Source organism: Eriocheir sinensis, chromosome 30 (assembly GCF_024679095.1).
Source record: "Eriocheir sinensis breed Jianghai 21 chromosome 30, ASM2467909v1, whole genome shotgun sequence".
Lineage (NCBI taxonomy): Eukaryota > Metazoa > Arthropoda > Malacostraca > Decapoda > Varunidae > Eriocheir > Eriocheir sinensis.
This window is the reverse complement of record NC_066538.1, coordinates 16,057,952-16,070,687: the sequence shown is the minus strand read 5'-3', so window position 1 is coordinate 16,070,687 and position 12,736 is coordinate 16,057,952. Positions and strand designations below refer to the sequence as shown.

General features: G+C 38.7%; 1 protein-coding gene and 2 long non-coding RNA genes across 4 annotated transcripts in view; 2 read left to right on the top strand and 1 right to left on the bottom strand.

Annotated features, from left to right (window-relative positions):
- Nucleotides 1-3,627, top strand: part of LOC127005641 (formimidoyltransferase-cyclodeaminase-like) — a 55,443-nt gene extending 51,816 nt beyond the window's left edge. Inside the window, exon 10 of the mRNA XM_050874657.1 lies at nucleotides 1,607-3,627. Coding sequence (XP_050730614.1) covers nucleotides 1,607-1,789 — 183 coding nt within the window. The 3' untranslated portion in view covers nucleotides 1,790-3,627. The remainder of the gene's footprint in view (nucleotides 1-1,606) is intronic.
- LOC127005644 (uncharacterized) overlaps nucleotides 1-12,736 on the bottom strand; it is a 100,002-nt gene that overhangs the window by 34,669 nt on the left and 52,597 nt on the right. The window lies entirely within an intron of this gene.
- On the top strand, nucleotides 4,888-9,232 carry LOC127005645 (uncharacterized). The gene is made up of 2 exons (XR_007758773.1): nucleotides 4,888-7,012; nucleotides 7,366-9,232. It is a non-coding gene; the product is annotated as an uncharacterized LOC127005645 (long non-coding RNA).

The following is a 12,736-nucleotide window of genomic DNA, read 5'->3' as shown; positions in this document are numbered from 1 at the left end:
AAAACTCAGGAAAGAATAAAGAGAAGGGAAGGGAAGGGAAGGGAAGGGAAAGGAAGAGAAGGAAAGAGAAGGAAAGGAAAGGAAAGGATAGGGAAGGGAAGGAAAGGGAAAGAAAGGGAAGGGAAGGGAAGGAAAGGAAAGGAAAGGGAAGGGAAGGAAAGGGAAAGAAAGGGACGGGGAGGAAAGGGAAGGGAAGGGAAGGGAAGGGAAGGGAAGGGAAGAGAAGAGAAGAGAAGAAAAGGGAAGGGAAGAGAATGGAAAGGAAGGGAAGAGAAGAGAAGGGAAATGAAGGGGAGAGAAGGGAAGGGAAGGAAAGGAAAGGAAAAGGAAGGAAAGGGAAAGAAAGGGAAGGGGAGGAAAGGGAAGGAAAGGAAAGGGAAGAGAAGGAAAGGAAAAGGAAGGGGAGGAAAGGGAAGGGAAGGGTTGTAAGTATTTTATGAGGGTGTTAAAATGTATGTTGAGGACTTCATTCTTTCTTCCTTTTTTTCTGCTTAATCCTCCTTCATTTTCTTCCTCTTCCGGTTTTTATTCTGTATTTCTTATTATCTTCATCTTGGTCCCCTTGCTTTTGTGTATATTTTTGTTCTTTTTCTTCTTCCCATTCACGACATTTTCTTTTCTTCTTTTCTTTTTCTTCTTTTTTTCTATTGTTTTCTATTCCTTCTTTACTTCCTTTTCTTTCTTTCATTCCTTCTTCTTTTTCTTCTTCGTATTCTCGACATTTCCTTTTCTTCTTTTCTTTTTCTTCTTTTCTTCTATTGTTTTCTATTCCTTCTTCCTTTTCTTTCTTTCATTCCTTCTTCTTTTTCTTTTTCCTATTCTCGACATTTCCTTTTCTTGTTTTCTTTTTCCTCTTTTTTCTATCTCTTCTATTCCTTCTTTACATTCTTTTCTTTCTTTCATTCTCTCTTCTTTTCTTCTTCCTATTCTCGACATTTCCTTTTCTTCTTTTCTTTTTCTTCTTTTTTCTATTGTTTTCTATTCCTTCTTTACTTCCTTTTCTTTCTTTCATTCCTTCTTCTTTTTCTTCTTCCTATTCTCGACATTTCCTTTTCTTGTTTTCTTTTTCTTCTTTTTTTCTATCTCTTCTATTCCTTCTTTACATTCTTTTCTTTCTTTCATTCTCTCTTCTTTTCTTCTTCCTATTCTCGACATTTCCTTTTCTTCTTTTCTTTTTCTTCTTTTTCTATCTTTTATATTCATTCTTTACTTCCTTTTCTTTCTTTCTTTCTATCTTTTCTTCTTTTTTCATCTTCTTCTCTCTTTTTATGCACTCATCTTCTTAAAGGTATAGTTTCATGATCAGTCAGTCAGTTAGCAAAGTCAGTCAGGCACCAAGTCAGTTAATCCTTCATCCACTCATCCACCTATCCACTTTTCACACCATCTACTTACTTCCCTATCAATCATTCATTCACTCAACTCATCCACTTACGCAGTCATCCACTTATTCCTACTAAAAACTTCCCACTCACCCATCCATCAACCCATCCACAATAAAACAAAATAAAAAGTCATCCACTCACTCACATTCTTTCCCCCACTCAACCATCCACTGACCAACTCCTCCACAAGCCAACCAAATCACCCTAGTCAATCTCCTTAGGTGGGCGCGCGGTGCCTTGAGGCCGGGGCGTGGGGTGCCTACTACAACGTGATGATTAACCTCGACAACCTGATGGAGGGGCCAGAGAAGACATCCCTCCAGACCCAGGCCGAGGAGATGCTGCAGAAGGCACGTCAGGGCTGCGAGGCGGTGCTGAGCGAGGTCCAGAAGAGGGTTGAATAGCACAAGGAGGAGGGGGAGAGGAGGAGGAGGGAGAGTGGGACGAGGAGCAGGAGGGAGAGTGGGGTGAGGCGGAGGAGGGAGAGCGCTGGTGTTGGGACAGGAAGGGAGAATGCTGTGAATAAGAGGGAAGGGAGTGAGAGAAGGGAAAGGAACAGGAAGAACAGTCAGCCGCCTCCGAGTAGGACGAGAAGACGGTGAGTGAGTGAGTGAGTGAGTGAGGACTGAAGGTGTGTGTGAAAAGAGGTGAAAAGTGAGTAAATGAGTAAATGAATGAGAAAATGAAGAAATGAATGAGTATAGAAGTGGATGTTTGAGAGTGCGTGCGTGCGTGTGTGTGAGTGTGTGAATGAGTGAGTGAAGGTGTGTGCGTCTATGAAAAAAGGTGAAAAAGTGAGTAAATAAGTGAGTAAATGAATGAGAAAATGAAGAAATGAATCAGTATGTAAGTGGATATGTTTGAGAGTGCGTGCGTGCATGTGTGTGCGTGTGTGCGTGCAAATACCGTCTTCTCAAATTCCTACCTCCTCCTCCTACATAACCTCTCCCCCTTCCCTCCCTCCCCCTCTTCCCCTCCCTCCCTCTCCTCCTCCCTCCTCCCCCTCGCACTCAACCCCCCCAGCCCCCAATACGAAGAAAAAAGGGACATATCAACTGCCTAATTAATCCTTTGTCCCTCTAACGTGTGCTAACTTCATCCCTAAGAAGTGGAGGGGCATTTTAAGAGGTTTCAGTACCCTAACTTCCTCTTAACTGGTCCTAACTTCTCCCAACACAGCGGTTCTTAAGGCTTCAGGTCATATTTGTCTCTCTGTTATCATGTACTGCCCCCAAACCTACAATTCGTTAAGCATCTACCATTTATTATGTTCGTTACTATCGCGGGACTTCAGATTTTGTGGGCCAAGACTGGATATTACACTGGGCATATTTTCCGTGGATCTTCAGTCAAACCACGATTTCCGCTAACGTGGTTCTCAATTGTTTGTTGTTATTGCTGCTGATGAAGATGATGAGTAATACCGTCGTCCTTCAGTGAAATCTACCGTAGCTTTGGAAGATCGTGGACACGTCAGAAAACCACGCAAATATGAAATCACGCCAGCGGAAATCGTGGTTTGACTGAAGATCCACGGAAAATTTGCCCAGTGTAATAGCCCCTTCAGGCACAGATGTTTGGGGGCTTGCTAGATGAAACAGTACGAGTGGCGAGGACATTGAGATCTTGGAAAATTTCACATGCCTTGGTGAATACGTGCCCTGGCGTCCTTAATCATCCTGCAATCATTCCTCCCTGAGACCTGAAGCTTCCCCAGTCCCGGAGCCAATTGCCCTCTGGTGGAGAATCGCTGAACTAACACTTTCCTACTAACCCGAGCTTCCCGTCCGTCAGTACACAGCAAGGACACTATGCTATATTGATCTTGGTACACACTCTCGCTACACACAGGAGTTCAGTTGTTATTGTTTAAAGATTTTGTTCATAGGCCCTTTTTGTCGGGTGACGGCCCATGAAGAGGGAGCCGACCAACGTTGACAAATTGTCGTACACTGAACATTGCATTTATCATTTTTAGGCTCCAAGACTGTCGTAACCACACAAATAACGATAGGAAATTAAAGTTAGCGTTAAAACTGTTAAATATTGATAGGTTTCGTTCTTTTTTGCTATAGTTATCGGTCAGAAACTACAAAAATGCAATGCGCTGAGTACGATAATTTGGCAACGCTGGAGCCGACTGACCGACTCTATTGCCTGACGCCCACCAAGCCTGGTCTGTCGACGAGGACTGGCGTGTCTCAGGAGTTAAGACTGCCAGAAAAATGCTACTGACACGATATATTCCTTGTTTTCTTTTGGTGTTTCTTCTGGTTAAGTTACCCCTGGAAATATGGTTAAGAATGGGGCTAACCTAAGTAACTAAATAACCTCCTTTTCTGGTGTTTCTTCTGGTTAAGTTACCCCTGGAAATATGGTTAGAATGGGGCTAACTTAAGTAACTAAATAATCTCCTTTTCTAGTGTTTCTTCTAGTTAAGTTACCCCTGAAAATAATGGGGCTAACCTAAGTAAATAAATAACCTTTTCTAGTGTTTCTTCTGGTTAAGTTATCCCTGAAAATAATGGGGCTAACCTAAGTAACTAAATAACCTCCTTTTCTGGTGTTTCTTCTGGTTAAGTTACCCCTGAAAATAATGGGGCTAACCTAAGTAAATAAATAATATTTTCTAGTGTTTCTTCTGGTTAAGTTACCCCTGAAAATAATGGGGCTAACCTATGTAACTAAATAATCTCCTTTTCTAGCGTTTCTTTTGGTCAAGTTACCCCTGAAAATATGGTTAAGAGTTGGATTAGACATAAGTAATGATTTTTCCGTAGAGTTACTTTGGTTATTACCCTCAAAACCTGGTAATTTCGTTTTCTAGTGTTTTTTTATTGACAATACTAAAAATATATAGTGAAGAGGGGTAACTTGGGTATATATTCTCTCTCTCTCTCTCTCTCTCTCTCTCTCTCTCTCTCTCTCTCTCTCTCAACATGCGTATACTTAACCAAACTTGCTCAATTAATGATAACAGACAGACACGAGTAGACGAAGAGTAGATGTCAACACTTAAGCCTCACACTCACTACACCAAGCAATCTATAGTTATTTTTTTCTTTTGTTTTTGTATTTTATTTTTTCATTTTGTTTCTGATCCATTTTTCTTTTGTTTTTGTTTTCTATTATTTGTTTCTTTCGTTGTATTGATGTTTTTTTTTTGTAAGTTTAATATGTCTGATACTTAATTCACGACTCAATCTGTGGTATTATGTATTTTTTCTATATTTTGCGCTTTTGTTTATTTTTTTTTTTTATCTTTGAGTATTGCTTCTTTACGTTTTATTATTATCTTTTTATTTTCTTAGTTTTGTGGTGGTATCTTATTGTTTATCTTCTTGTTTTAATTGTTCTAAAATTTATGCTCGATCCTTTTTTTTCCGTTTGTTTCATTGCATATTTTGTTGTGAATCTCTTAAGTTTATTGCATTTCATTTTAGTGCAATTCGTTGTAAATCTCTCTTAAAGATAGTTTTTTTTTTTTTGTTTTTTTTTTTAAGTTTCAGAATTGATTTACGTTCGTCACTCTGGAAACTGTTTTTGCTTTTTTTTCTCGTTTTTTTTTTAAAGTTAGAAAATGAGTTTATTTAGTGCTCTTTTTTCTCTAAATTAATTTCATTGCATTTTGTTTTGAATCTCCTAATGTTTCTTTCGTTAGTTATATAGTTAGCTCTTTTAAAATGTTAGTTCATTCTGATTAGTGTTTTTTTTATCTCTTTAATGGTCTAGAAACGAGTGGTGTTTTTTTTTATCTACTAATTTTAATCTTTTTTCTTGCGAACTCTTATTTTCTTAAGTAATGTTCCGTCTTGTCAAAGGGTCAAAATCATTCTTATCGATATATTTGTACTTTGTTTTTTCCATCATTATTTTCTTTTTACTAATTCAGACACGACCCCCTCTCCGTTTTTTTGTCTATACGAATTTTATTGTTCTTTAAATTTCTCTCGTAATGTTGAATTTGTCAAAGTGTCAAAGTTTATTACGTCATTCCCTCTGGTTGGCGCATTCGCACTCTGTTTACGGTGGATGTCACGAGTAGGAGAACCTTTTGTAACACCCACGAGAACCGCTTTATACTGCCAGAGACGCTTCAGGGCCACCGTTGCCAGATTATCGTACTCAGAGCATAGTATTACCGGTTTCTGACACCTAACTATCGCCAAGAAACATCAGGATCTAACTCTTTTAACGATAACTATAAATGAGTTTCGTTATTAGAGCCCAGAAGACAGTTTTGGGGTAGGAAGTCGGGAAATATAAGCGGCTGAGTACGACAATCTGGCAACGTTGCTCAGGGCCGGTGCCACAGTCCAACACGGAGACAATGTAAGCGCACTAACCTAACCAGACTCGGGTTTTGCACTCACCACCACCGTTGCCAGATTATCGTACTCAGAGCCGTGTATTTACCGGTTTCTTGCCCATAATTGTTGTCAAGAAGCACCAATAATTAACCATTTAAACGATAACCATATATGAAGGCAGTTATTCGGGGGATGAAAGCAGTTTTTGGGTCGGAAATCGGCAAACATAAGAGGCAGAGTACGACAATCTAGCAACGTTACGAATCATCACCCGATACTAAAGAGATTTCCTGTATAGTTTCCTCAAAGTTCTTAGCTTCACAATGGCCATCAAACACTAGACAATAAATTTTCCTAGTCTTTGGTATATGGTTTGGAAGCGTAGAAACAATGCCCACCCAAAACATTAGGGTCTTGTTACTATTGAGATTTCCTACATAGTAAAAAGCAAACAGTATGCAAGAGGTTTTCGCAGGCTTTGTTAATTGTTTTGGGAGCTTATCAAAAACTACATAAGAAATTATCGTGTTCTTTTGTGCTTGGTTAGTGTTACCGCCGCTCGTGAAAGGTGCAAACATGGGAGTAGTAGTGAAGTTTGGGGACAGCAGTAGGCTATTGGGTGTGGCGGAAAAGTTAGGGAGCGTTCAAACCATACACTATACTATACTTATTTCGTAGTCTTTGGTTAGGGAACATATACAACCAAGTACTGTAATAATTTCTAGTGTTCTTTCGTATTTGTTTAGGGAATGATGTAACCATACACTATAAATAAGAAATCTACTGGGCTTTAATATTTGGTTAGGGATCTCACCAACCATTATATTGGAGAAATACTCGTGTTCTTTCGTATCTAGTTTGGGAACGTAAAAATCACACACTATACAAGATATTTCCTACTCTTTTATTTTTATTTTTTTTTGTGCAGTAGAGGAAACAGTTAAAAGATAAAACAAGAACAAAACAGGTATAAAAAACATGCTATAAACAAGGCCATTAGCAACTCCTATTTATGTTTACTTATTTAACTTTTGGATATATTGGGAATCCTTGGACTTGTAGTAGGGGAAGTAGTCTGATTAGTATAAAAAAAACTCGCTCATGATAAGGTTAGGGAGTGCACAAACAAACGCGCTGTGTCGAACTGTGGAACTGGCCTTAAGACAGCGTGAATTATCCTATCCTTACTTATTATGATGAAAAGTGTTGGTCCTGACGTGAGGGGAACATGCTATTGACGAGGCCATTATCAACTCCTATTCATGTTTACTTATTTAACGTTTGCATACATTGGGTTTCCTTGGACTTGTGGCAGAGGTGAAAAATATAGTTACTTACTCTGATTAAAAATATAGTTACTTTGTTGAACTGTGGAACTGGCCTTAAGACAGCGCGAATTATCCTATCCTTACTTATTATGATGAAAAGTGTTGGTCCTGACGGATTAAAATATAGTTACTTACTCTGATTAAAAATAAAGTTATTTACTCTGTCGAACTGTGGAACTGGCCTTAAGACAGCGTGAATTATCCTATCCTTACTTATTATGATGAAAAATGTTGATCCAAACGTGAGGGGAACATACTATAGACGGAGCCATTTTCAACTCCTATTCATGTTTACTTTTTTAACTTTTGCATACATTGGGTTTCCTTGGACTTGTGGTAGAGGTTAAAAATATATTGTTACTCTGATTAAAAAGCGATATCAAAAAGGAATGACTGGAAAAATAGTTAAAATAAGTCAATATATAGTTACTTATTCGCCTTCACCGATCCTAGGCTACGATGATGTTAACTTTTCGGTAATGTTTAAACCTCAAGTGACTAGAGTTCAATTACATAGCTATTGTGTCTATGTAATTAGAGATCGAGTTATGTCAATGGTGTGAGTCCACGTCCTCGCCATCTTGCCTCACCCATCCTACTGACTGTTTTTACATGTGTTTATACTAAGACCCTGAGGCAACAACGACGCCATCTTGCCCTGTCCAACGTGTTGTATGTGTTTGTGCCTTCCTGAAACAACTGACCACGCAATCTTGCCTTACTCAGTGTCGTGTTGATGATGACGTAGTGCCGAGGCCATGAGTACGCCATCTTGCCTCACCATCTTATGTTTTGATGAATATTTACGTGTTGAGGCCATTAGGACGCCATCTTGCCTCTTGATGTTTCACTTATGATGTCCATATTTACGTATTGAGGCCATAAAGACGCCATTTTGCCTCACTGTGTTGTGTTTCGGATGATTATTTACGTGTTAAGGCTATTAGAACACCATCTTGTCTTTCTATGTTGGTTATGATGACCTTATTTACGTGTTGAGGCCATAAAGACGCCATCTTGCCTCTATTTGTGTTTATGATGACTGTATTTACGTGTTGATTCCGTGAGGACGCCATCTTGCCTCACTAAGTTATCTTGAGGCTATTATGACGCCATCTTGCCTCTATGTTGTGTTTAAGATGACTATACTTATATGTTGAGGCATTGACGACACCATATTGCCCCACCTACGAAGCTATGCGTGTATGTGCCTTCTCTATACTGCTGGGCTGAGGCAATGAGTACGCCATCTTGCCACGCCCACTGTATGGTCAACCTGTACACATTATTTTGAGTCCGGCGTTACGTAGTGTTGCTTCCTCTGTTTCCTGTCTGTGTAGTGTTAGTCAGCGTTAGATCAGTCCCTCTGGCGCCCCCTGTGAGGACCTAGCGGAAACTCCTTTGTTGTATGCTCTGTTCACGCTAACTAGGCGAATAAGCTCCACCCCTTTTCCCATATTCATTGTAATTCTTCTATTATTCCCTTGTATTATTTTTTGTCTGTTATTCCTCGTTTATTCCTCTAACTTTACTTTCCCCCATTCACTGTAAACCTATTATTCTTATATATTTTTTTCTTCTTCGTTTATTTCCTTAACTTCTTTATTCCTTGTTTTCCTATTTAGTTTCTTTCGTTATCTTTATTATTGAGTGCTATTTTTTTTTATCATTACTACTACTATTACTGCTACTACAACTACGACTACTACTACTACTACTACTACTACTATTTTGCTGGTTCTTGCTGTTCTTCAGTTTTCTGTTCTCCTTTTCTTTTTGTTCTTCCCATCTTCTTTTTCTTCTTCTCCATTTTCCATTTTCTTCTTTTTGTTCATCCACATTTTTTCTTCTTTCTCGTTCACCTTTTTATCTTTATTTACTTCCTCTTCATTTTTATTTTCTTTTTCATCGTCCTCTATTGGATGCTGCTAAAGGTTGAATCCTATTGGTGGTTCTTGGTTGGCGTGGGCGGGGCTTATTCTCGACGTTAACGTGAACAGAGTGTAACAACTGTCCTCGGGTTCGAATCCTGCCCGAAGCGAGCGGCAGACGGTGCTCAGTTAACCAGCTTTCCCTCCCTGGCTTCCTCCCTTACCCGCTTTCCTTCCTTCCCTCCTCGCGAATAGTGCAACGGCTGCTCAGTGTTACAAACATGCTTCCAAATTTGTACAAGAATGTCTATTTTTGGGAAATAAACTTGCAACGGCTTCTTGGTGTTTCATTTGGTTTGTCTTTCGTCCTCGAGATGACAGGCTGCACCTCAGTGCCAGCTATTAATAAAGAGAGGAACTGTGTGGCACTTTCTGCTGTATTAATGTCCGTGTCTTTTTAGCCTTTGGGCCAGCAAGGTGCAAAAAAACATCACACCTAGACAGGGACAATCAAGCCGTTTGTAAGTGGTCTCAGGCTTTGCTGTGCCTCATCGAAGTGCCTGACTCGAGGCATTAGGAAGCAGATGAAGGTCCCTTAACGCTTTACTGCTGTATTAATCTCCGTGTCTTTTAGGTTTTAAAACCAGCAAGATACAAATGGTCATAATTCTTAGGGATGGATAAAATCAAGACATCCAGCTGGGCACAACTCCGCGTGGCAGTGGTTAACACGCCTGGCCACCATTTTGAGGTCCGAGTTTGATCGCGACTCAGAGCAGTCGGCGTGCAGCCCGTCCAGCGGTTCATTCCAGGATTGATCCTGGTTCATTTTTCCTTTCGGGCAAGTCGACAAATGGATACCCGGGGACACCTGAGGAAGGTACAGTGTGGTGACCCGGATGTGGCAATTTTCCTGTGACCCGGGTAATGAGTTCTTACCCACCACAAGCTAAAGGGTCAATGCGACGGAGATGAACACTAAGGACACGCGCAGGTTAGCGTACGCCTCCAACTTTATAGTCTACTTGAGACTTATAAAAATATATAAGAATGGCCTTTAAGTAATTTTCTTCCAATCGTCAAAGAAAACAGATATTCTTAGGGACACTACGGAAATATTGCTCCGTCGGCTTTATCTTGAGTTTAGGTGATCTTCACCACGGTCGACTTGGTAGTCCATGAAAAATACGCGTGGCCTCGGGGTCCACCTCAGTGTCATAGACCCTTAAATCTGCGGGAGGTTAAAAATCACTACCGCGGGAAAATGGGTCAGTGCAACATTCAGGTTCCCACAGTAACATTCCCCATGATTCCCCAGTACCCATTTACCGACCAGCCCGAAAGGGAAAATGAAGCTGGGTGCGGGTGGACTTGATGACAGGCATACAAATCTTACTAGCCTATGACGAAGTTTTCTCGTAGCGAATACAACGGGTAATGACAAAAAGAAAAACGCAAAGGAAAAGGGGAAAAAAAAAAAAAAAAAAAATTAAGTGAGTGATGTAATTACCTGTACTGCTGTAGGATATGCTGAGGAAACTGTAATAAGTTCACCACGGAAGAAATAAACAAGGCAAAAAAACTGAGTGACGTATGTTTAGCTGTAAAAACGTGATAAGTAGAAATATAATATGTGTGTGTGTGTGTGTGTGTGTGTGTGTGTGTGTGTGTGTGTGTGTGTGTGTGTGTGTGTAACAAATAAAAAGAAAAGAAAATAAGAAAATAAAAGAGTTGATATGACGTTTAGCTGCAAGGTGGGCCGAGTAAAAATAATTAAGTGAGTATGAAAGAAAATAAACACAGAGAAAAGAGAAGGAATAAAAAAGGAGGAGCGATGTACCAATGTTTTGCTGTGAGATATCCCGAGCAAACGTGTGATGGGTAAATAGGAAACAAATGAAAAATAAAGGAAGGTAGACAACAAAAAAGTGATGTAGCGTACGCTGTAAGAGATTATGGGTAAGAATGTAACAATTATGCATGGGATATAAAAATTGGGGTAAAATGTGAGAAAATGGTTGCAAGATGTGGTCAGTGAAATAATGAATGCAATGAGATAAACAAGAATGAAATAGGGGATGGAATGTATATGAAAAAAATAAATAAATAGATAAAGTAAACAAGAATGAAATAAGTGATGTGAGAAAATAGTTGCAAGATGTGGTGAGTGAAATAATGAATGCAATGAGACAAACAAGAATGAAATAGGGGATGGAATGTATATGAAAAAAAAAAATAAATAAAATAAAGTAAACAAGAATGAAATAAGTGGTGAGAAAATAGTTGCAAGATGTGGTGAATGAAAAATGTAATGAATGCAATGAGACAAACAAGAATGGAATAAGGGATGGAATGTATAGGGAAAAAAAATAAAAAATAAAAAATGAAATAAGTGATGTGAGAAAATAGTTGCAAGATGTGGTGAATGAAAAATGTAATGAATGCAATGAGACAAACAAAAATGAAATAAGGAATGGAATCAATATAAAAAAAAAAAATAAACGAATGAAAGAAGTGATGTGAGAAAATAGTTGCAAGATGTGGTGAATGAAAAATGTAATGAATGCAATGAGACAAACAAGAATGAAATAGGGAATGGAATGTATAGGAAAAACAAATAAAATAAAATAAAATAAAATAAACAAAAATGAAATAAGTGATGAGTAAGAATATAGTGAGTGACTATGAGAGACAATATGAGGTAAGTGTACAATTACAGAGGATAAAAATACGTAATGCAATGCCATATATATGAAAACAAACAAATCTAATGAAATAAAATGTTATGAAATGAGTATACGTGATAAAAGAGACAAAATGCAATAAATTATGATGAAATACGTATGAAATATAATGAAAATGTATAATGAAAAAAATATGACGTAATAACTACAATGAAATATGATGAAATATGCATATGAGAAAAAAGTATGATGTAAATGTATCACTATAATTTGTTTTTCGTCAGGTGTGTTTATTTTATTTAAGGATAGACTTTCACTGATTTATCATTGAAATTACCTCTAAATATAATGAGTTGAAATTGGAAGAAAAAAATAATGGGTATATATGTAGTAGATAAAACGAATCTTATATGGAAGACAAAATAAGAGCGAATATTATATAGGAAAACAAAATAACTGATTCTTACTTTAGGCAAAATAAACTGAATATTACATGGGGAATGAAATAAAGTCTATAATCTATGGGAAACAAAATTATCCGAATGCGCAGAGAAAACAAAAATAAAGCGAGTGAATATCGAAGCTCAAAAAACGAGGTGAGAAAGGTACATTACATGGAGAGAGAGAGAGAGAGAGAGAGAGAGAGAGACGAGACGAACGAAAAGAAAAAAAAAAGGAAAGAAAAAGTTATGTATGTAGACCAATCCACGACCCGGGTCACGCAATATCGTATGGTGTGTTATGAAGAGAGTTAGATTCCCTTTCCCTTTCACCCATACTCTCCCACGTGACGAGGAGAGAGAGAGAGAGAGAGAGAGAGAGAGAGAGAGAGAGATCTCTCTCTCTCTCTCTCTCTCTCTCTAATTAGCTGGTCAGAGTGTGTAGCAAGCAGGTGGATGACTCAGGTGAGAGAGAGAGTGTGTGTGTGTGTGTGTGTGTGTGTGTGTGTGTGTGTGTGTGTGTGTGTGTGTATGCATTCCACCACTTATCCACATTGTTGTCTTCCACAATCAACATAATATTCCACCATTTCCTCTCCACCATTTTCCTACTTCACCTCCACCTTCTCCTCTTCCTCTCTTTTTCTTCTTGTTCGCCTCCTCTTCCACCTACTTCTCTCTCTACTACTACTACTACTACTACTACTACTACTACTAC